The 25,089-nt window shown below is 43.3% G+C and overlaps 3 protein-coding genes across 7 annotated transcripts in view; 1 reads left to right on the top strand and 2 right to left on the bottom strand.

The window, feature by feature from the left end:
* The window catches only part of GZF1 (GDNF inducible zinc finger protein 1), a 32,799-nt gene extending 31,035 nt beyond the window's left edge, over window positions 1–1,764 (bottom strand). Inside the window, exon 1 of the mRNA XM_050952091.1 lies at window positions 1,668–1,764. The gene's annotated coding sequence lies outside the window, so the exon portion shown is untranslated. The remainder of the gene's footprint in view (window positions 1–1,667) is intronic.
* The window catches only part of NAPB (NSF attachment protein beta), a 239,497-nt gene that overhangs the window by 56,533 nt on the left and 157,875 nt on the right, over window positions 1–25,089 (top strand). The gene's annotated exons all lie outside the window — the stretch shown is intronic.
* LOC127050275 (GDNF-inducible zinc finger protein 1-like) lies at window positions 1,680–24,603 on the bottom strand. Of its 5 annotated transcripts, none has more exons than XM_050952037.1 (8): window positions 24,396–24,603; window positions 15,934–17,247; window positions 11,635–12,564; window positions 8,636–8,730; window positions 6,526–6,693; window positions 5,524–5,681; window positions 3,316–3,457; window positions 1,680–1,773 (listed from the first exon to the last, which is right to left on the bottom strand). In XM_050952037.1, exons 1-8 carry the CDS (start codon window positions 24,431–24,433, stop codon window positions 1,769–1,771), a joined length of 2,850 nt encoding a protein of 949 aa, XP_050807994.1. In that variant the 5' UTR covers window positions 24,434–24,603; the 3' UTR covers window positions 1,680–1,768. The 5 variants fall into 5 exon arrangements, with proteins under 5 accessions (XP_050807994.1, XP_050807993.1, XP_050807991.1 ...); XM_050952036.1 differs by lacking the exon at window positions 1,680–1,773 and adding an exon at window positions 20,877–21,009 and having other exon boundaries at window positions 2,449–3,457; XM_050952034.1 differs by lacking the exon at window positions 1,680–1,773 and having other exon boundaries at window positions 2,449–3,457.

Below are 25,089 nucleotides of genomic sequence, written 5' to 3'. Positions count from 1 at the left end.
GTCTCTCTCTCACATGGTGTGTGTCTCTGTCTCCCATGCTGTCTCCCTCCCTCTATTCGTGTGAGGCTACATTAACAACATGTTAACCCTTGAGGGCTCAGCCGAATGCTAGTTCATCATTTAGCAATAAAGCATTCTCTGGGAAATATCTCACCCTCTTTCACCCTCTGACTTCACCACCTCAACCAAGCTTCACAATCATCATTGCTGTGTACAGAATTAAATTGTTTAAAACTGATACTGTGTACGTGCGTGTATATATATATAGTCTTTTGTCTGGCAAAAAAAATGGCCTTGGAACTTAACCCCTCCCCCCATTTACATTAATTCTTATGGGGACATTGGATTCGCTTAACATCATTTTGCTTAAAGTAGCATTTTTCAGGAACAGAACTACAATGTTAAGCAAGGAGTTACTGTACAACTCCCAGCTCCCACTCAACTCCTCAGCCCAGTTCCAGTGTCCACCCTCTTTCTGGCTCCATATCCCAGCCCCAGCTCCTCACCTCTGTTGATCTGAGCCAGGCTTCTTCCTCCTCCTCCTCACAGAGTGGGTGTAAGCAGAGGGAGCATTTAAAGCACTGGAGAGACAGTCACCCTGCTCTCAGTTCCTGCATGCCATGCCAGAGCTGCCCCTGGCTGCTGCAAGGAACAATGGGAGGAAAAGTCCTGCTTAGCCCTTGCATCCCTAAGCTAGAGCAGGCTCAGTGCAGACTGAAATTTTGGAGAATGTAGCTACTGAACTCTAATGAATCTCTGTTGAACGTGTGCAAACTGAGATTCCCAGCAACTCACAACTTGGCCAAATTTGGGCGGATTTTTAATTGCATGGCAAAAGTTAAACCCTGACATCACGATTCCTCCCGCCAAATGTCAAGTCCCTGCTCCAAAGCATAAAGATGCTTGAGCTTCTTAAGGCAATGGTTATAAGATCTTTTTTAACATGGGCGAAAGTAACATTTTTCCCTAGTCTCGTTCTGAGAAATGGCTGAACTGTTTTTGCTGAAGTTCACCAAAAAGTCATGTGTGAGGCAAACACTCATCAAGGAAAATTTCAGCCCAAATCATTATACATAACTGAAAAACAGCATCTTAACTGTAGGGATTGCTACCTGTATCACCTATAATTTAGGGATCTAAATAAAAATTGGCCTCATTTTTTCCAGAGCTAATAAGTGCTTAAAGTGCTTCCAGTGGAGATTATGGGTACTCAGTACACCTGATTATCAGGCTACTTTTATTTAGGAGCCCTACTTCACAAAACATTAGCTATTTTGTCCAGGAAACCATCAGTCATGACCAGGACTCTGCATAGCATTTCTCTCAACTTTAAGAACGCAGCTGCCAACTCACCCACAAATTAAGTTATTCACTCCCAAGCGAGCAGAAAACATTTAATCATCAGAGAACAATGAGATCAGAATTTATTGCTATCCTGCCATTCAGACAATGCAGCTCCCTCTGCAAGAGCATGGGGCAGAGACTCCCATCTGCCAAAGAGGTGGGTGCTCCCTGCATTCACACAATGGGTACTTGGCTCATGTTAAGAACAGTGTGTGAAAGGGATGGGGAGAGGGCGAAAGACAAGAACTCTCAGAGCTGCAGACACAAAACAAAAAGATCACAGGAGCAGGCTGATGCCTCCCGCAGCAAGTCCCATCACTTACCAGGTAGATGGCTCCACTGAACAGCAAGAATTGAGAGGGTCAGATCAGTCCATCCTATTAATTCAGTGGGCTCTTGGGGAAGATCATGATAGATCCAGGAGCTATCCTAGGGCACAGAGAGAGCTGTAGCATTACAATTTCTGCAGCTCATCTTAGACCAAGAGAAAGGGGGGCACATCTCTCCTCAGGAGACACCGTATGTGTGAGTAGGGGGGACAGAAGGCAGAGAAGCAGGGAGAGGGTTGTTCTGCAGCACAGGAGCAGTTTGACCAATCAACTTGCTCCTATCCCAAAATCAAGAAAATTCAATCATGCCCCTCTCCCACACCTACACACACATTTTCTAAAAAATCGTATTAATGCAATATGAGATTTTAGAACATATGACCAATTTAATCCGTGGTGCAATTCCATTGGTTTTGGAATTACATCAACAATGAATCTGGCCCATAATCAGGCAATTCAGAAGTATTGTTTCCATCACAACCTTCAATCCCCCACACTGAACACACCGTGTAATAAGAGATGCATTTAACACCATTCTCAGTAATGCAAAATACTAAATATGCAACGGTGCTCGGTGTTACAATTGGTCTCGGAAACAAAGTTCTGAATGTCCTGACTTCGGCACATCTAAGATCTCAATAATAATATTATATGCAGTTTTTTGAATAATAAAAGGACTGTAATCTTCAGAGGTGTTTAGAATCTATAACTCTTATGAAAGCCATTGGGGATTTGAATGCTCAAACTCTCAGGAGGTCAATAAAACTACATCCCATGCAAAAGCCGATTTATTTTAATCTAGGGTTGTGCAGTCAAACCTTTGAATTACAAAATTGAACCCATAATTCACAGCTCATTATTTATTTTACATATGGGCCTAAGAGGTGTCCCATCACTCTTTAAGAAATAATTTTGAAGTTTATTTTTACAGTATACAAAGAAATTATATATATGGGTTAAAAGCAAATATCACAGTATTAAGACAAAACGAACCATCGAAAGCTGGGAAACAGCATATATCACTGACTTCTATCATTAACCAGCTACGTTCTAGTTGGTTTATAACATTACACAGCAAATATTTGAACATTTTTGTATTGATCAAGAAAGTTAAAAATATTTTACAATAAAATATGTACAAATAAATTAGATACAGCATAGATTATCATTTTATGTGGATTGTTCTAAACATAATATCTTTATTATAAAGACAATTTACAAGAACACTATTATGCATGTATATATAGATATACACACAAAACCAAACATATATTTTTATTACATGGGTATTTTACTGTGTGATATATTCAAGATATTTTTAAAAAATAAAACTCTGTGCACAGGTCGAACACCTAATTGGCATAAATAGTTTACCATAACAAGATAAAAGACTTCAATGTAACATCTTATATTGATTGCATAAAGATAAGAGTATCTCACATAGCTTAAAAATGAAGCAGCTATACTGAAAAAAGATCTGAAATGTTTTCGTTCGTAGTGTATCAAGAGATTTTATAATTTTCTGGTTAGAGCAATAAAAGTTACAAGTATAAAAGGGAGTGATCAGCGTCTCGCATGTTAACACTAGATGGCCTCTGTTCTGCTTTTTTTATGCTAATACTTTCTGGTTTATAAAGTTTACCTTGGTCAACTGACCAAATTTCAGGTGCTGAGTCCTCACCCATACAGACATCTGATAAGGTTTCTATTTTGGACCAATTATGGTCTTTTTTGGTAGTAAGATCTATTAAGAAACTTCTCCAGTGAGCATTCCGGTCATGGATCTGTGGGGGGGCGGAAAACCAAAGATTATAGAGGAAAGAAAAGTTTCTGAATAATAATTTAAAACAACTGAAGATTTTACTTTCATTAACTATGTTCAAAATGGAATAGGGTTGATTTTAACATTCCAGTGCTGCACTAGGATGGGCGAAGGGATTAGCTGGGCTCTGAAACGTGAGAATGATTCTACATTACTAACTCTGTTCCAGGTCCACTGCCATGACACAGTGGACCTGGAACTAGACTTGACCAAGGGAAACTGGGAAAGTCCTGATTTCCTCCCCAAAGAGGTCACTTCAAGGACCCAAATGGCATTCTAGCAATCTTGCTCGCAGTCCAATTTTTCACCTGGAGCTGTGTGTCCTATCAAAACTCTGAGAATGCGTCTGAAGTTTCAAGAAATGGTAAGACACTGTATCTTGTAACTACAGTATGCGGGCTAAGCCACTTTCCACAGCATTTGTGATCAGAGCCCTGCAACCTGACCTAATCCCAATGGAACCTGATTACAAGGGCTGGGTCTGAATCAGGTGGGAAAGCAATCAGACGGTCTATGGCTGGGGTGGGCTCTCCTCCTCCGGCCTGTGGCAGCTGTGCCCCCTGTTCCTGCCAGCCAGTGCCACTTCGCTGCGCTGCGTGTGCTAGAGTCACAGCATGAGCGTACCAGAGTGGCAGTGACTCTCATTCCATAGCGCACACAGCACGGTGGAGGGAAGCAGCCATGCAGCATACGCAGCTGCCACTGTGCCAGCCCCACAGGCAGGAGGCGACGGAGACACTGACTCAGGTTCGCAGGAAGGATTGGGGTCAGTTTGGGTCTCAGGCTTGGGTTGGGTGGGCTTGGGTCTGGTTCAGGTCCAGGTTTGGCCTAAAAATTAGGCCCGAGCAGACCTCTAATTATGATTTTAAAAAAACAAAAACAACCCAGCTATAGCAGCATCCTCTTTACATTAGCTACGTTCTTGTCTTTCCTCATGTTTCATTTCCTGTATGATCAGATTTTGCTGTTTAAAAATAACTGGATATAACTGAATTTTAAGACCAGTTTGGCTGTCAGGCCTGGGAATTGGTACATTATCTGGGAATTAGCGTTTCTCTTCCTCAATCTAACAGCTCCAGAAATACATCTTTATATTGCACACTCTTTGGGGCAGGGACTTTGTACAGTACCTATCATAACAAGTTCTGGTGCATGACTGTGGCACTACATGCTACAACTCTATAAATAATAGATCTGTCAATTAATCGCAGTTAACTCAAGCAATTAACGCAAATAATTTCCTCTGGAATGGTGGTCGAAGCATGAAGGGGCATACGAACGTTTAGCATATCTGGCATGCAAATATCTTGCAATGCCAGCTGCAGGAGTGCCATGCAAACATCTGTTCTCACTTTCAGGTGCCATTGTAAATAAGAAACAGGCAGCATTATCTCCCGTAAATGTAAACAAACTTGTTCGTCTTAGCAACTGGCTGAACAAGAAGTAGGACTGAATGGACTTGTAGGCGCTAAAGCTTTACATTGTTTTGTTTTTGAGTGTAGCTATGTAATAAAAAAAAATCTCTATTTGTAAGTTACAAGAAATACTATTTCTTTTATCTTTTTTACAGTGCAAATATTTGTAATAAAAAGAATATAAAGTGAGCACTGTACACTTTGTATTGTGTGTTGTAATTGAAATCAATATATTTGAAAATGTAGAACATCCAAAAATATTTATAACACATTAAATTGGTATTGAATTATTATTTAACAATGCAATTAAAACTGCAATAAATCTCAACTTTTTTTCAAATCTTGCAATTAATTGCGATTACTTTTTGTAATTGTTTGCAACCCTAATAATATTAAAAGCCTGATGTAATTGTAAATCAGCACCCTAATCCTCCCCCTCATCCTAACAGACTTTATTTTTCTTAAGGAATCAAAACTGAAGCATCAACTCTAATCCCTAATAAATTAAAAAAAAAAAATCAGCTGCAAAAATGTAGCTTCCCGTCCCTTCACCCCTAATTAAACCTCTGTACTACAGTTTAATTGCTACAAAGGCAAAAGAGCGGCAACGTACCGATACGTGTCTCCGTAAGGTGGACATGTCTGTGAAGGTTCTCTCACAAGCCCTGCACTTGTATGGTTTTTCACCGGTGTGAATACGCTGGTGACGCCTGAGAGCTCCTTGCTGAGTAAATGTTTTTCCGCACTGTTCGCAAAAATATGGACGTGTCTCTGCAAATGAACAAAACCCACAATCGCTGAAGATCAGTCCTTTCGGGCCTGATCTTGCAGGCGCATCAGTACATGCTTGACTTTACTTATGTGAGTAACAAGACTATTTATGTGAGCAATGCTGGATTAAAGCACTTGCACAACAGCCTTGGCTCCCACAATCATGTGATGAATATTTCTAGCCCCGCTGGTTGTGAAGAAAAGCTTGAAAACGTGACTCAAGTGAAACTGATCCAGCAGGGTCTGCCTGAGTCTCTAAAGGGAGGTGCAACATCCAATAGAACCAGGAAGGTAGCTACCGGGCCCAATCCTCCCTACTAAAGCAGATCAGGCCCTTCTTCTGGGGAATGCTACCCTGCTACTGGCTCCTGCCACCAGTCCACCCTCTGCTAGGGTGATGGCCATGGAGGATGGGCATTGGGGGGGGGGGGGGGAAGAAGGGGTGTCCAGGGCTCTGGATTGCTTTATCAGTCTCTGCAAATAATCAAAGTTAAGAATGTGCGTAAGTGTTTGCAGGATAAAGGTCTTCGAGAAATAAATTTCCAAACAATGAGTCAAACTGCATTTGGCCCAATGTAACTAACTACCGTACATTGTATCAAGGAGGCAATGCAGGGTATATTTTTAATTTTTCAAATACTGTATGAATTTTTTTTCCGTTACAAAAAATATGAGTAAGTATGAACTCTGGTTCCAAATCACTCCCCCCTCACTATACATATGTAGCCCATCAAAAAGATTGTTGAGTTAAAGGCTAACGTCCCTTTTGCATACAATTTCAGATCCAAACTTCCACCAGTATCTACTCACCTACTGGCAAAACAGCATCTGTTTGCTTTGTTACCTGCATGAACATTACTGTGTTGGGCTAGGGAGGCTCTCAATCCAAATGTTTTCCCACAAACATCACATTTATAGGGCTTAGCTCCCATGTGGCATCGCTTATGGCATTTTAAGTATTCATTGGTGGCAAAATGTTTTCCACACACATCACATTTAAAGAGACGCTCTCCTGTAAAAAAACAAAAGAGATTCTGAATTCTCTTACCAGTTACTTCCATAACCTCTTCCCGGCCAAGTCCAATGTTTTGTTGTTTTTTGCCCATGCTTAAACTCCTGCTCCCTTTGACACATTTTGATCAGTCCCTTCTCCTGGACTATCATTAACCTTTTGATTTCCATGAGTCTGTGCTCTCTTGGTTTTCAACTGGCTTCCCGTCCACCATGCTTTGCTGGCATGTCTCAGGGCTCTGACTCCTTTTTTCCCTCTTCACCGTACCCCTATATGACCTCATTAAGAAAATAAGAATGGCCCTACTGGGTCAGACCAATGGTCCATCTAATCCATTATCCTGTCTTCTGACAGTGGCCAATGCCAGGTGCTTCAGAGGGAATGAACAGAACAGGGAATCATCAAGTGATCCATCCCCTGTCACCCATTCCCAGCTTCTGGCAAACAGAGGCGAGGGACACCATTCCTACCCATTCTGTCTCATAAGCCCTTGATGGACCTATCCTCCATGAATTTATCTAAATCTTTTTTGACCCTGTTATGATTTTGGCTTTCATAACATCCCCTGACAAAGAGTTCCACAGGTTGACTGAGTGTTGTGTGAAGGAATTCTTCTCTTTGTTTGTTTTAAACCTGCTGCCTATTAATTTCATTGGGTGTCCCCTAGGTCTTGTGTTATGCAAAAGAGAAAGTAACATTTCCTTATTCACTTTTTCCACACCAGTCAAGATTTCATAGGCCTCTGCCACAACCCCCTTAGTTGTCTCTTTTCCAAACTGAAAAATCCCGCTCTTTTCAGTCTCTTCTCATATGGAAGTTGTTCCATACCCCTAATCATGTTTGCTGCCCTTCTCCGTACCTTTTCCAATTCTAATATATCTTTTTGGAGATTGGGCGACCAGATCTGCATGCAGTATTCAAGGTGTGGGCGTACCATGGATTTATATAGATATTTTCTGTCTTATCCTCTATCGCTTTTCTAATAGTTCCTAACATTCTGTTTGCTTTTTTGACTGCCATTGCACATTAAGCGAATATTTTCAGAGAACTATCCACAACTCCAAGATCTCTTTCTTGAGAGGTAACAGCTAATTTAGATCCCATCATTTTGTATGTACAGCAGAACCCCACAGTTATGAACACCGTGGGAATGGAATTTGTTCATAACTCTGAACAAAACGTTATGGTTCTTTCAAAAGTTTACAACTGAACATTGACTTAATGAAGCTTTGAAACTTTATTATGCAGAAGAAAAATGCTTTTAACCATCTTAATTTAAACGAAACAAGCACAGAAACAAGTTTCCTTACCTTGCCAAATCCTCTTCTTTTTAACTTTCCCTTTTTTTAGTTTACATTTATCACAGTACTGTATTGTATTTGTTTATCTGTGTACTTCTGGTTCCAAATGAGGTGTATGGTTGACTGGTCAGTTTGTAACTCTGGTGTTCGTAACTCTGAGGCTCTACTGTATAGTTGGCATTATGTTTTCTAGTGTGCATTACTTGGCAGATGAAATTCAATGTTGATAAATGCAATTTTGTTGCCCAGTCACACAGTTTTGTGAGATCCCTTTGCAACTCTTCACGGTGTGCTTTGGACTTAACTATTTACTCACTTGGCCTCTGCTGCCATTTCTATGCAGATGACTCCCAAAATCCATCTCTCTCTCCCAAGCTCTTTCTTTGGTCTTGCATCTCAGACAGGCTTTCTGATGTCTACCTATCCAGGTACCCAAATGGCCCTCATCATCTGAGTACCTCCTGCGAATTACAAATATAATGTGCACTTCTCTGCCCCCACCTATTCCCTGCTACCGAGAAGCTTAGGAATTTGGATGATTTCTTTTCTACAGAGATGTCCTGCAGACAACTTGTATTCAATCTGACCAAATAAAGGGGTGAGAACGGTACAGGGCAAGGCCCACGGTGTTTAATTCCTACCTGTATGTGTCCTCTTGTGACCATTTAGTTTGCCTTTGTCAGCAAAGCAAGCTCCACAGTCCTCACAAACATATGGCTTTTCTCCTGTATGAGACCTACAGGAAGTGAAACACAGAGATATTGAGAAAACACAGCTAGACAGGCAGTGCCTAATTTGTAATGAAAGAGGTGTCAGGGCACAAGTCATTTTTTCCCCTTTCATAACAGAGGCAGCAAGCCCAGAGGTGCCAGGGCTATGAACCACCAAGCTTAGATGTAGCAGGGCTCAGTCCTGGCAAGCCCCAGCACAAATTAAGCACTATAGTCAGGGGGGGTTAAAATAGCATTTCCTCTTGAAATTAATTTCCTGTACTGTAGATGTTACGGTCCTGGAGACTTTGCCTAGATTTTCTACGTGGGAGTTGGCATAAATGTGTTCAGCTCAGCAAGGAAATTAAAGATTTGCATGCATATTACATCAAAGGTGCAAAGGTGCATGCAGACCCCAAGGTGTACTGTTGCAATGAATGACCCTATCTGATGCTTTGGATTTTGCATGAATAGATGGGGGAGGAGGGAGAGGAGAGCCTAAAGAACCCTTGGCAAAGACATTCATACTCCTCAGATCAGTAAGTCAGTGTAGCTTTATTAATCTGACGGAGCTCGTCTGACTCACACCGGCTCAGGATCATTCCCTTACAATGCCTTAAAGAGGAACATGCAAGATTTTCCTCTGGCTGTTCCTTTCTTTTTCTTCCTTTGTGCCTCAACAGCAGCATCAGCCTAAAACTCTGTGGCCAAAAGGACAGTCCAACTATATCGTCCTATATTGGCTGCTAGACGATACACCAGAGTGATGAACCCAATATTCTGTAAAGCATAACTGATCCCAGCCACACTCAGGCCCTGTGAAATTTGGTAGCATGGAACAGGCCAGCAAGACTACCTATACTTCCTTCCCCAGTTCTACTTATACTACAGCACTTTGTGGGCACAACGTTAAACACAGTAGCTCTCCAGTCACCCGTAGAGTTTCCCAAGAAAAACAGGAGATGGGACCAGAATTCAAAGGGAGAAAAGAAGCAGGGAAAAACAAACAATGACCCCTGTGACTCCCCCTTCCCAACCCCAGCTGTGAGCATCCTTCACACATGGATGAGAAAGACCCTGTGACTGCCTCCGCAGCTGTGAGTGCCCTCACCCACTTACAGGGGGGACTCTGTGGCTCACCCCAGCTATGAGCGCCCCTCACACATTCATGCATGAGATGTGTCAAGCTGTCTGGAGTGGCTCACAAGCATGAATACCAACCTCACGGCAGACTATTAAGAAGTAGGGCACAAACCCTAAGTTGGCTTTAAGTTCTATACTTAGATTCACCAACCAAATGTGAACTCCTCAGGCATTACAACCACCTCAGTCCGCATGAGAACTCCGTTCTGTCTTGCTACCCAGATAAGCTTGCCATTACAGTACAGTCCCTTACACCAAAAATCACAATAATACTCAGGTTACTTCCAGTCCCATTACCTCCCATTTAGGGGGGAAGGGGTAGCTCAGTGGTTTGAGCATTGGCCTGCTAAACCCAGGGTTGTGAGCTCAATCCCTGAGGGGACCATTTAAGGATTTAGGGCAAAAAATCAGTACTTGGTCCTGCTAGTGAAGGCAGGGGGCTGGACTTGATGACCCTTCAGGGTCCCTTCCAGTTCTATGAGATAGGTATATGTTCATCCTACTCCTCTGAGAAGCTCCTGATACTGATAAACTCCTTGTGTGAATATATGTATGCTCTTGCTGTGATCCAGCCAGGAACTGATAAAGCCTGGGGTTATGTCAAATAAAAGGGCTGCTTGCCTATCTTAGCAGGTGAATGAGGCAAAGGAGACAGAACAACAGTGAGTGCAGACAGACAAGAGCAGGTGACCTGACAAAGAGCTCTGTGTGGCTTGAAAGCTTGTCTCTCACCCCCACAGAAGTTGGTCCAGTAAAATATTGCCTCATCCACCTGACTTTCTAATATCCTGAGGCCAACATGTCTACAATTATACTACATACAACATGTGGTTCCTAGACATTTACACAAATATATTACTTTACTTTATCATCAAGATTGTATTTGTCTTTGGAAGGGAAAAAAACCTCAAGTGTAGCAGGTATCGATGACCTCACTATTTACAAGTGTGACAAACATACTGGGACAGATACTCCACTGGTGTAAACTGGCACCACTCCACTGAAGGAAGACTTAGTCCCATCGATCTCAATTTAAATACTGGCTTTTCAAAAATTCTGCTGTAGTTTTAGTTATCTTGGGCCTCATTGATGGGTCTGCTATTTCCAAACAGCAGAGAAGAGCCAGAACTCACAAAAGACTGGCGGCTGCTGCTTTGGTGGTGATGATGACAATGTGGATGTGTTTTCTTTCCTTAGGCTAGCAGCAGCTCTCTCCAGGCTTCTACAGTGTGTCCTGGGCTACCATTCTCAACCTGTGTAAATCACACAAACTGATTTGCACCAGCTGTGAGGTAGGGCAGTGCTATTGTCCCCATTTTACAGGTAGGGAACTGAGGCACAGAGAGATTAAATGACATGCCCAAGGTCACACACAAAGTCTGCGACAGAGTAGGGGATTGAACCTGGGTCTCCTAAATCTGAGACCAGCCTAACCACTGGGTAATCCTTCCTCTCCTGCCATTTTTTACATTAGCTGAGGATCTGAATCAATCTTATTTGGAAGTAATCACCATTTGCGTGCCTATGTATGAATGGTACTGCTATGTTTTAAGTCTTTCCCAAAGGTAAGGTAATGACCCTGGAGTAGACAAACAACTTTACATAAATAAAAGAAACTAAACTTCGTTAATCATTGATATTACAGGCCAACATAAATCCCAGCATTCCTCTATTACATGGATACTGCAGAAAAATGACTGGGAGACAGTAGGTCGTTCAAGGGAAGGAGTGCTGAGGCATGGTGCATGCAGGGTTCAGTAACGGGAGAAGCAAAACTGTAGGCTGACCTGGTGTGGATCTTAAGCTGTGATGGCTGTGCAAATTTTGAATGACAAATGCTACATTCGTAGGGTTTTTCCCCTGTATGTGTCCGCATGTGAAACACCAGTGCAGTTCGAGAGCTCAGAATCTTCCCACAGACCGAACACAGTGGGCGCTTCACTCTCCCTTCATGCTTCCGCATATAATGCGTCCTCACGTCTCTCTTTCTTTTAAACGTAGCATTGCAGAGGGTGCAGGCAAATTGCCTTTCTTCAGTATGGACACACGCTCTGTGCTCTTTCCAGCTGTTGTAGCTAGCAAATGACTTGCTACAGATATCACACTGATAGACTTTACCAGGCAAGGACTGATGGACATCTTTGCAGTGATCCACATATTTTTTCCGAGATACAAACTGCTCATCACATTTATCGCATGTTATAACATAGGCAGACTTCTTAGTTACCCGGGCCTTATTTACCTTCTTTATTTTAAAGTCTTCACCCGATTCATTTTCTTCAGCATCTTTATCATTAGAGGAATCATCGTCGTCATCTGTACTAACATCCTCATTATCTTTACCACCATCTGCTTCAGAATAAACTGCATCATAATCTCCCTCCTCTTCCCCCTTCACATTTGTTTCTTCTTCATCCTCATCCCTGTCTTCATTTTCATCTTCTCTGTTAGCTTCAGATTCATCATATTGCCCCTTCCTTTCTTCCCCTGCTTTGCTGCAATCCACTTGTGCATTAGATGAGCTCCCTGGTTCTTCCTCGTAGTCCATGGCGTCTTTGCTCCTGGCAGCTTTTCGCAACCCAGGATCTGATGCCCCATCCCATCTGTCTTTGCTAATATCTGTTTCACAGTATGTTGCATCTGGTCTATCTGCAGGTGGAACGACCATCCAGTAGACTGGCATAAGCTTCCTGTCTTGCCCAGAGTCATGTATTTTTCTGTTAAAAACAGAACACAACCATAGTAGAGTTAAACACCTGGTTTTATATGCATTCACACTGAAGGAATCAGGTTTCTCATATTCATTTTAATGTTGCCTTTCACAAACTAGTAGAACATATAGAACAAGAGAGCAATGAAATATTGCAGAAAGGTGAGACCAGATAAACAACGATAACTGAAGTGTCTTATGCAAGTTATTCTGTAGAAGCATTACTTAAACTGTTGGATATCCTTGCTTTCACAGCTAGCAATGGCTATTACACTGAGGGCCTGGCAGAAGTTTAAAACCAGTAGGTCCTCAGGAAAGGACCCCCTCTACAGTGAACTTGTGTGTTACCTAATTAATATCATGAGAGACTGTAAATGCAGTCTAACAAATGGGCTCTTACAAATACAACTTGAGATCCTCTTGCTTTACTTTTAATTAAATTAAGAACAATAAATACAAAATGGCATACTTTTAAATATCTACTGCATCTTACCCTTAGCACTTCCTTAAAGAAGCACATTATATTTGCCATATTTGACCCTGTAACACTGTGTGATTCTTAAACAACAAAACTGATGTTTTGCTTTAATTGACAGGTTAAGAATTTCATTGCAGGCCATATATGATTTCCCCATAACGCAAAGGCACTATTCAGCTCTAAGATGCATGGAAGAAATTCCCAGTGTTTTCACACGGGACATGCGCATGGGTAGGTGGATAAGAAGGCAGAACTGGATTCAACCCTTCACTGTAATCTTGAGTTCCCTGTTACAATATAGTGACTATGGAAAGATATGCAGTGTTTGGTTTTTAAACAAGTTAGAAATGTCATTGAATGGGCAAAATTTATGCAACGACATGCCTGCTTTGTGCATGCAATTAGACAAAGCAAATCTGCTGACTGTTTATGCAGATAGTCGATTATGGTAATCTGTCTTTTTACTAGAGTTACTACAGTACTTAGCACAAGATAATCCCAATATTTAACTAGAACCCTTAGGCACTACCATAATACAAACAAACAAGACCATAACACTAACATTTTCTTATAAAAAATACTAGCAGGTTGCATCACCTCTATTTGTATAAACTGCAGCACCAACAGTTTTCTTATTAATTTAGGGCCAGATAAAGATACCCTTATGAACACTGAGATAAGCGTATCAACATCCGTCTCAAAGAAATAGGTAATCCTGCACAGTCTATGTTTGAACTGTTAATAACCACAAATTTAAAACAAATTGTCTGGGAGATTTCTGCATGGGATCGATCTGCTTTCCCTCTGCATGTGACAATAAGATAACAAAGGAAATGAAACAGAGAGCCACACTGCATTGTTTTGAAAGATTACAGTTTGTGTGCTGGGCACACGAAAGACTGATACTGGGTAACTGCAAATGCTTTAAGAGTCTGGAATTATCTGCTCATCCTGCTATTGTGGATTTCCCTCCTACTGTACTACTTCATTTATTTTTCTACTCCTATCTGTTCAGTCTGCATTTTCCTAAAATTTAGCCTCACTCAACCCTCCTCTTTGAGCTCACTGTCTATACTATACAGAACTTAATCATTTTTGTCAATCACACTTCTCTCCCTGAGTACCTTCTTTCTTTCTCACTATACACATCAGTGTCACACAAAAGTCTTTGAATGCAGATTTTCTTTAGAAACAGATGGATAGTATCTTTTTATATATGTAATCTCCTGAGGGATTCTTTAAAGCATCAATGTTATCGATTTATTAAATGCATTAATAAAATTAAAGAAAGAATTATATATATATATATATATATATATATATATATAGGGATAAAACCATTCTCTGTAGTTGCATTAGCTAGGAGAAAGTTAAAGGGGCCAATAATCCTCATGCTTGAGTGGAAGCATGGTCTTGTGGTGAAGGTGCTGGATTGGACTCAGAAGATCTGGGTTCAATTCCTAGATCTGCTACAGGCTTCCTGTGTCATCATGGGCAATTTCTCTGTGCCCTAGTTCCCTGTAGGGAAAATAATACAGAAGGGTGGATTTGATTTAAATCACTAGTCAGGAAGACTCGATTTAATCATGGTTGTCTACATAAAAGTGCATTCTTGTTGGTTTTTATAACCTTAATACGTATTCTTCACAACTCAGAGACAGATGTAGGTTTCATTTTTACAAGGTACACACTACGCATTTTTAAAGTGATTTATTTTGAAAAAATTTCAGATAAGTTTTACAGCTATATCAGAAAATGAATGTTTGGTTATTTCATTTACCAAAGGTAATTGAAGCAGATATTTATGAAGTCATGGGGAGGTGAACTATTTCCAATTCAACAGGCTAATCATCAGACCAGTTTCCTACCTGGAGGCTACTCTATGCCAGCTGCCTGTGGCTCCAATATGGGTTATGGCAGTCAGATAATGGGAGTATAGGGATATACCTCCTATACATCCACAGGGGGCACAGTGAAAGAGGAGCCATTACAATGGCATGGTCTCAACAAAGGATTCCTCCATACTGGAGCCATCCTCTTATTGGCAACTACTACAGTTTTAGGGCTGCTTTGAGTTGACTCCAACACAGCAGATCTGGGCCCATGATTGCAACTGTACAGGACTCAGAAGGAGAGAAAAGTAAAAACTTATATATTTAAATATCTCTCATATGACCTAACATTTCTTCTCCCTATTTAATAGTGCCAATATCTCAGGGCTTTCCAAAACATGTACATCACTTATTTGACTTGGCTTTTTCCACGGCTGGGGAAGCAGAGGACTCCAGAGGGAGCCAGAAAAGAGGACAAACGTATGAGGGTCATAATAGGAGGACTGAATCGCTGAAAAAGTCAGAAGAGGGTCCTGGAATCAGTTCAGGACTCAGGAGGGCTGTAACAGCTGAAAATCAGGAATTTTGTCCTGGGCCAATGGGAATTCTATATTTATGCAGTCATAAAAATCAAATTCTGTCCCTGTTTGCAGATCTGGAGACTCCTGTGAAATTTTACTGATTCGTTTCTAGTCAGTCAGTGTGGAAAAGGCCTGTGCGAATGCCCACACTACCCAGACACAGCCGGCAGGGCACAAGATCAAATAAAAATAGATTTGTGATCACCTTGTTAGCTGGGTCTTGTTCATTTTTAACACATCACAGTTATCCCAGGCTCATGTTTAAAACCCAAAGGCTGAGACATTCAAAGCCACTAATGGAGATTTAGCTGCACACACCCTAATAATTTCAACACATTTAAATATCCTGCATGGCTTTGAAAACGCCAGCCCAGCACTGCTGCAGCCTTCCAAGGGCCCAAAGAACCTAGCTCTGAAGCGATCAGGATCTTGAAAATACCCCTCTCTCAATGCTCAGACACACACACTCACACAAAATGCTGTACCTTACATGGGTATTGTAAGCAGACCTCTGAGCAAAGCTGGCTGGGCAGCGTTCACACTTATAAGGTTTCTCTCCAGTGTGGGTTCGAATGTGAACTGTCAGGCCGCATTTGGAGCTGATAACCTTGTTGCAGTACGGACACGCCTGAGGATTCCTCTTCTTTTCATGCACCCTCCGGATATGGTCATTTATATCCTTCCGGCGCTTGAATCTCTTCTCACAAAACACGCAGGGGAAGCGTCGCTCGTCATTGTGAACCGTGAGGCGGTGCTGCCTGAGGTTCTGGCGATTCGAGAAGAGCTGGTCGCACATATTGCAGCTGTGTTTGAGGACTATGTTGATGTCGTGCTCCAGCTCCATGTGTGACTGATAGTGTTTGATGAAATGGAATGACTGGTTACACTTCTCACACGTGTACATTTGTGGCAAGACTTCTGATACATTGCGAGGTGATTTCCTACGTTCGGTTTTACTGGGGAGCTCAGAAATTAAACTATTTTCATCCTCCTCCTGGCCAGGTAGCACACTTTTAATCACTATGCAGGTTTCCTTCGAGTCTGACCGGTTTAGGGCACAATGGCTTGTCTTATTTTCCTCTGGGTTGACTGTATCCATGCTAATCATCTCCCCTGTCTCTATTTTGTTCCGTTTGTCTGACTTTACCATCCCAGCTTTCGACTCCGGAAGATCTGTCCCACCTTTATTGGGATTTGCAGGTTGTCCATCAACAATCTCGTAGTCTGGTAGCAATTTTCTGCATTCCTGGCTGTCCCAAAATTTTCTATTCATGGATGTCACCCCAATTTGGGAAGAATCATTCATTTCATTGTCTTCTGCTTGCTGGACACGAGCCCACTGGGACCCACCATTTTCACATATCTGACCTTTCAAATGGACACTCAAATCTAAAGCGTTTCTACCCTCTGCCTTCATTTCTTCACAAATGTCAAGCAAATCCTTGCACTCGAGTCTCTCAGCTACCTCCTTCATCCGATGCAACTTTTCTGCGTCAATCTCTACTTCTGCAGTGTAGACAAATTCCAGAAAGGAGGTGAATTCTTCTGAGTAAATGTCCTGTAGCGTCACGGTGCAATTCTTAGCATCCAACATCTCACCATGAAGAAAAAGCCCTCTGAAGTAATTGCTGGAAGCAGCCAAGACAGCCTTATGAACCAGAAACTCCTCCTGGATCCCTAGGTGCTCAGTATGAACTGTCACATCACAGAAGTGACCAAACTGATAGAGCGAATGCAGCGCACTCAGAAGGTTTGAAGCAGCAACTTTGGATTTCATTAGAATTTTCTTCTTCTCCATCCTGCTAGAAAAAACACCAAGAGAGTCCATTAGAGCACATCTCATCCACCTGCACCAATCATCTTCACATTCATCTTAACTGCAAAGTAGGCCATCACACTTACTCACACTAGTGACTGAGAGATTCATTTGCATTACCCGCATTTTACAGATGGACAAACTGAGGCACAGCAAGAAGTAATTTGCCAAAAGTCACCCAGCAGGCCAGTGGCAGGTTGGGAACTGAGTCCCAATCCAGTGTTCTACCCAGTAGGCCACACTACCTGCATGATAGCAACAGATGGTTAAATCTTTGTTGAGCAGAGAGTCTAGCAGGTTTTTAATGAGCATACCCAGGCTTGCAGATTAATGGTACAAGTTTGTGAGGTTCTACTGTTTGCAAAACTTAAATTGTATGGATATTACTTACAGAAATATATAGAACATGGAAGGAAACAGACACACAGATCTGGTTTAAAATTTTGGAAATGTTGACAGTATTTTGACCAAAAAAAATATTGAGAACTTCTTGCTGGTTTTCATTCAGCCTACAGCGACTGAAATTTTGTGATGAAAAATTTCAAACGTTTTTCACAAAAAAATTCTGCATTTTGCCAACTATCTCTAGGCACGTCTAAATATTACAATAAGACAGAAGCTTGATGGCTCTGTGGCTTTTCTGCCTCTAGATGCACAAGACACTAACACTGCATCTTAAACTATGAACCCTGAGGGGCAAAGACAGTCTTTGTGTGTGTGTTTGTACAGGTCCCAGCACAATAGTGTCATGATACTGACTTGGGCCTTTGGAAGACACCATAAATGTTTACTAATATCACACAAATGCATCAATTATAGTACTGGGTATCATTATTACTCTGGAATAAATTATTGATCTAATAGGTTATGTCAATTCCACTAGCCCCATGAGACCTGATTAGTACTCCTCACCCTGAAAAGTTTTATTCATAGGAAGTTACAGATGCCCACCTACTGGTGCCCAGTCTGAGAGCTGAGATATGACGGGGTTCTCCAATCTTTGAAGCAGATTTAGATATAGGTCCAAACGGCTCATGCCAAGTCATTTCAAAACTAAGTGATGAAAATGCTAAAACAGTCACTACATCACCTAGGACATTAGTAAGGGATTCGTAGCTAGGAACTGATTTTGATGACTATATTATCCATTTAGTATCTCCAAGGTTTCAGAATCTACTCCTGAACTGGCAAACCTTTGTGTATGAACCAAAATGTCTATACAGTGGGTAATTACTATTCCTCATAACCTTTAGCCTACTATGGTATGCTGAGACTCAATATAATTCATGGAGTAAACTAAACTGCTCCAGTTTGTTTGGCATATGTTCCCTTACAGAGCTAGGAAAACAATAGCTTTAGGTTGCTGTCTCGTGACAGGTACAGGTCTTCCCTTGCTACAAGTCCTATCCATACAGAGTAGGTAGACTCCAAATTCTTTACCTGGGTACCTTTTAGTTACTACAGGGGGTCTTAGTAGTATAATGTAGTATGGTGATGTTAAACACCCAGCCAGAGGGCTGGATCTAACCTATCGGATGTACTTATGTGGCTTTAGAGTAAGTTTCTAGCACTCCTGGATACAAAATTAGCCTTCCAAATGCAAAACAATTAGAAATCAGTGATGCACTGCTGTCTTCCTGAGTCTGCAGACAGCCTGAAACAATGACTTGGAGGTGTGAACTCCTTTTCTCCAATTCATCTCACAGTGATGTTAACTTGAGAGCATAACAGTGACACATTAAATAACTAATGGTACATAATCACTGATAATTTTATTATATGATATGGGGAAAAGGGTGGAAGTGAAAGCCAATGGGAAGGATATGCAGAGAAAAGACAGGAGGGAAAAACAAGAGGGAAAAGTTGAGAAACAGAAAGAAAGATAGAGAAGGAAAAGAAGCAAGGCAGATACAGTGGGTGTCCTAAGAGTAAGTTCGTTTTCAAACTGAGTGATTGATGAACGTGGCTTTAATAAGAACAATAAACTAAAAATTTAGTTACTAAATCAAGACCTGATTCCACCCTTGATCTTTGTGGGGATCTTCCACTGACAGCACTGGGAGATCCACTCTAGATTGAGGACAGTATGGAATCCTAAATGAATGCCCCAACCATAACTAAAAAGGTATTTGGCCCACTACAAAAATGAGTTTGACACTCCTGGTCTAGTAGAAGATTTAAAAGTCTTATTATTTAATGTGTGTTTACCTAAATCGTATAACTTCTTTACAAATACATTTCAGAACCTAGAGAAGAGCACTAGGCCAAAGCAAATAGCTTGAGTGTCTCTCTCTTGTTTGTTAGCTCCGTTTTACAGGATGCAAAAGCTAAGTGGTGCAGTTACTTTAACCTTGATGTTGGAGTGTTTCCTTCTCAGCCCAGTAGTAACAATTGGCATTAAATTACATCAAGTTTTACTTTTGTTCCTTATGTGAATTACATGTTTGACATGACATGAAGTACATTACTACTGTATATAAAATGTGCAAATAAGAGGGCAAACTTGCCTTCAACATACTGTCCCGTGATGCATAAACATCAATATACACCGCAACGAATGGGTTTGAATAACAAGCTTAAAAGCTCACTTGCTGCAGTAGCAATATTCTCAAAGCTAATCCAATAAAAACAGCAGTAATTAAAACACATTTTAATCTGCAAGGCATAAATAATTCATGATTTGTGACTTCTAAAATAATGTTAAGGCACTGTACCTATTTCCTGGCTGCTATGTATTCCAGGATTTCTTAGCAACTTGTGCCCAACTATATTTTTCCAGTGAACACATTTTTAAGGATGGGCTAGGATTTTATTTGGGATTTCTGTTAGAAAAAGACAATGATAATAAGCAACCTGGAATACTTCTGAACACTCCATGCCATTAATTTTGATTTAATTGAGGGCTCAACCCTGCCAGCACTTATGTACAAGTAACTTTACTCATGTGAACAGTCCCACCAAAATCAATGGAATTACAGCTGCTGGGAAAGCTATAAACTGTGCATGTCTGTAGGACTAGCTCCTTATTCATCAACCTGATTTGAAACAGAAAAAATATGCTCCTCCCTACCAGTGAATTTTAAAGAAGGTTTATTTTGAAAAGAGGGAAGCAAAATACCTTTGTTAAAGGAAAGTACTTTTCAGAAGAGTAAAAAGATGTGTGTGTATATTGGAATATGTCACCGAAGGCAGACATTGACCCATTTGTTAGCTTAATCTTAGTTCTACCAGCACAGGATTGTTCATACACAGATTTCTAGAAATGTACAGTAAACAACACAGCAAAAGGCGCAAGCTAACACACTAAAAATAGCCGTGTGGACACTGTTGCTCAGGCTCTCAAACCCTAGGCTGGAGAGCCCGACCTCCAGCCTGAGCCAAAACATCCACACTAGCTCAAGCCCTGCTAGCAGCTACCTGGCCTGGGAAGTTTGCTCCCAGCTGCCACGCAGACCAACCCCATAGGTCAGAGAACAGCTGGATGTGGCAGGCTGAAGAGTCACTCAGGGATGCTGCTTTACTCAATTGGCTGCTGCTCTTGCCATTCCAGACTATGAGCCAATGAATAATGGTGCTGTATACACGAACCTCTCCCTTGCACACCTTGCCTACCTTGTGTCTGTCCCAGTGCTCAGGCTGCCTGACCACAGTCTCTCAGTGATGACTGCGCCACTGATCACTGGGAGGGGCCATGTTTCAGCTGCGGGGCTCCGAGATAGGAGGGGAGCGCTGAGCAGAGATGCTGCTGTAGATACAACCACAATAATTACACATGCTGCACTCTGAACTGAACACAGTTGCAGCCACAGAACCACATTGTGAGTGTATACATTAACTCACCCTTCAGCAGTGCAACAGATGTATTGCCATAAATTATCTTAGCACTAAGAGGCTAATGGAGAAGTTATAAACAGATGATTAACTAACATGGGGGGGACACATTCTGGACTTGGATGACTAGGACTTTTGGATAAAGAGAATTTGCATTAGTACTATGCTGAAAAGCCAATACCAAGGGGCGGCCTTCCGGGTGCTATTGGGGCGGCAGGTCTGGGTCTTCTGCGGCAATTCGGCAGTGGGTCCCTCAGTCCCTCTCAGAGTGAAGGACCCACCGCTGAATCGCCACCAAAGAGTGGAGCTGCGCGATCGTTCTGCTGCAGTTTTGGGGTTTTGGGGTTTTTTGCTGCTTGGGGCGGCAGAAAACCTGGAGCCGGCCCTGCTGAAAAGGACCATTAAAGTACAGCTAGAAGGCCTTGATCCTACAGACACTTAAGCAATTGATTAAGTATATTTGCCTGAACGGTTTGACTGAGTTTACCTGTGTAAAATTGGGCACATGTGTAAGTGCATGCAGAATTGGGGCTCTGATTAGTAGAATAAAAACAAATGCATAATCTTTCACACAAACTTTAAAAAGAAAAAAACCACAACAAATGCACCTCTCTTCCATAATTTTTGGACCATCACAGTTTTGGACTGTAAAACTTGGACCATTTAGGGTCACTGTATTTTACTGAAAAATGGTTGATTTGTCTGGGTCTTGTTAAAAGACAACTTTAAGAGCAAAAGTAGAAGCAGTTAAAATAAAATGCTTTAAAATGTATCCCATATGGGGGTGACTCCCTCCAAAAGTATGAAACGTGGCAGGCCTGCACATCTAACTGATGACAGCAGCATTATAAAGGGACACTGTCCTCTGGCAAAACAAATAAATCACAGTTGTATCTGAAAGTTTTGTGCCCATTCTAGTTACAAGTCACATCCTAAAATGACTAATCAAAAGAGATTAGAGAAAAACGTTATTTGCCTCCCTTTTCTCAGTCTGCTTAATTTGCACACTACAGCAGTTTAGTCAGTCTGTTTCCCTGTTTTCCCTGCAGTCAGTCAATGTCAGGCTTTAAAACAGAAGGTACTGTACTGAAATACTCTTACTCTCCATTGTTTAAAGGTGCTGGTGTAACACAGACAGGAATTTTAAAAATTAGTTCCCGATCCTGCAAATTATTAAGCATGTGCTTAATTTTCAGTACGTGACCATTGCCACTGAAGTCAATGGGACTATTCACACGCATCACATGAATCACGTGCTTGCAGGATCGGGGCACAAGCCAGTGCAGTGTGAGGAGTCACAAGCATGGCAGGGACTGGGACAGCAACCCTAACACTATTCAACACCACAGAGTGCTCAACCTCAGGTTGCCAGCTGTATTAGTTTTAACTGAGCAAAGATGTGTAGCTGAGGGCAGGTGCCAGCGATGACATGTATCCAGTACAGCAGCAATTTGAGCGGCAATGGCAGGGGCAGTCATCAGAGCAGAGCTTAGTTAGAACGAACCAGGGAGCTAATGGGAGTGGGGCAACTACCGTGCAAACCCTTCAGCACAGGATTCAGTTGTGGAAGGCAGGACGGTAGCAGCCAGTGTTACCCAAGTCTTACCCTTCCGCACAGGGATTAGCTGTAGGGGATAGGGTCCCTGAGCAAGCCCCTAGCCTTACCCATCAGCCCAGGGTCTGTCTACAGGAGGAGCAGGCAGGATATACAGCTATAGGAGCAACCCCCAACCTTACCCATTAGCACAGGTAAGGGGCAGGCCAGGTATAGCTACAAGGGTAGCCCCAGCCAAATTATCCATCAGCCCAGTGTCTGTCTATAGGGGCCAGGCAGAATATATAGCTATAGGAGCAACTCCAGCCATATTATCCAATGGCACAGTGGCTGTCTATCATGGCTGGTCAGGATATAGCTACGGGGTTGGGCAGGGTACAGTTATAGGGGCATCCCCCAGTCTTTACTAATCAGCAGTTTCTGCCTTCAGGAGTTGGGCAGTGTATACCTATAAAGGTCCGCAAAGCTATGGGATAGGCAGGATTTAACTAGATAGGCTATAGAGCTATAGGGGCAAGCAGGGGATAACTATAGGGGCTGCAGAGCTATGGGGCAGGCAGAGCATAGCTATAGGGGGCTGTGCTGCTATGGGGTGGGAAGAGCATAACTACAGAGGCTGTAGTGCTATAGGGGTGGGGAGGGTGTAGTTATAGGGGCTGTAGTGCTATGGGATGGGCAGGGTGTAGCTATAGGGGCTGTAGTGCTACGGGAGTGGAGAGGATGTAGCTATAGCGGTTGTACTGCTATAGGGTGGACAGGGTATAGCTACAGGGGCTGTAGTGCTATAGAGGCAGGCAAGGTGTAGTTATAGGGTCTGTAGCGCTATGGGGGCTGTACTGCTATGGAGCAGGCAGAGTGTAGCTATAGGGGCTATGGGGCAAGCAGAGTGCAGCTACAGGGGCTATAGTGCTATGGGGGCTGTAGTGCTATGGGGCAGGCAGAGTGTAGCTATAGGGACTGTAGTGCTATAGGGGTGGGGAGGGTGTAGTTATAGGGGCTGTAGTGCTATAGGAGTTGGCTGGGAGTAGCTATGGGGCAGACAGGATGTAGCTATAGGGGCCGTAGTGCTATGGGGCAGGGACGGTGTAGCTATAGGGGCCGTAGTGTTATCAGGGAGGGCAGTGTGTAGCTATAGGGGCCACAGTGCTATAGAGGCCACAGTGCTATAGGGGTGGCAGGGTGTAGTTATAGGGGCTGTAGTACTATAGGGGCCATAGTGCTACGGGGAGGACAGGGTGTAGCTATAGGAGCCGTAGTGCTATAGGGGTGGGGAGGGTGTAGCTATAGGGGCTATAGAGGCGGGCCAGGAGTAGTTATAGGGGCTGTAGTGCTATGGGGTGGGGAGGGTGTAGTGCTATGGGGAGGACAGGGTGTAGCTATAGGGGCTGTAGTGCTATAGGGGAGGACAGGGTGTAGCTACAGGGGCCGTAGTGCTATCGGGGCAGGGAGGGTGTAGCTATAGGGGCTGTAGGGATGGGCAGGGTGTAGTTATATGGGCTGTAGTGCTATGGGACAAGCAGGGTGTAGCTATAGGGACCGTAGTGCTATAGGGGTTGGCAGGGTGTAGCTATAGGAGCCGTAGTGCTATAGGGGTGGGGAGGGTGTAGTTATAGGGGCTGTAGTACTATAGGGGCCATAGTGCTATAGGGGAGGACAGGGTGTAGCTATAGGGGCCGTAGTGCTATAGGGGCGGGGAGGGTGTAGCTATAGGCTACAGGGGTAGCCATAGGGCAGCCCAGCCTTACCCTGCCAGGCGGAGCGCGCTGCTCTCGCGCAGTCTCATGGGGCTCGGCTCCTGCCTGCGCTGCGCTGCTCTCCGCACCCCCGGACTCAGCAGCGCAGGTCTCTCCCCCTCTGCCCGCGCGATGGTACAGCCCGGAGGACTGAGCGCCGAGGGCTCCGCCTCCAGCCACGGCCACCATAGCTGCGCCGCGGGGGCCGCTCAACCGACGCTGCCGCGGGCCTGCTGCCCAAATGCAAGATGGCCGCCAAGTGCACATTGTAAGCGTCACCCCGCCCTCCACGGCCATCTTGGGTTTGGGCAGCAAAGCCATCCCCACAGGGAGCTGCCGGTTCCTACTTGTCGGCCATCTTGAGTATGGGCAGCTAGACCGCTTTCCCTCAGAAGGACCTAACGAGTCGGCCATCTTGGATGAGGGCACAGATCTGCGGTCCCTATCTGGGCTAGGGGTGGGCCGCAAAGGGCTGCAATTGCCAGGAGCCCCTCCAGTCCCGAGCCTGGGCCCCTCCAGCCCTCCCTGCCATGGGGACCCCCCCCCCAGCACTGCCCTCCCTGCATTGGGTCAGGAGCCCCCCCAGCATGAGGATGGCTTAACCCCCCCTTTCCCCAGCTGCCCCACAGCATCCACACAAGGCTCAGGGCCGGGAGTCCCGTCTGTGGGGCTGCAGCCCTGGGGCTGGAGGTAAACTAGCCCCCAC

The sequence above is a fragment of the Gopherus flavomarginatus genome, chromosome 4 (assembly GCF_025201925.1).
Source record: "Gopherus flavomarginatus isolate rGopFla2 chromosome 4, rGopFla2.mat.asm, whole genome shotgun sequence".
In the NCBI taxonomy this organism is placed as follows: domain Eukaryota; kingdom Metazoa; phylum Chordata; order Testudines; family Testudinidae; genus Gopherus; species Gopherus flavomarginatus.
Note: the sequence above shows the minus strand (reverse complement) of the source record. Positions and strands in the feature narration are given on the sequence as shown.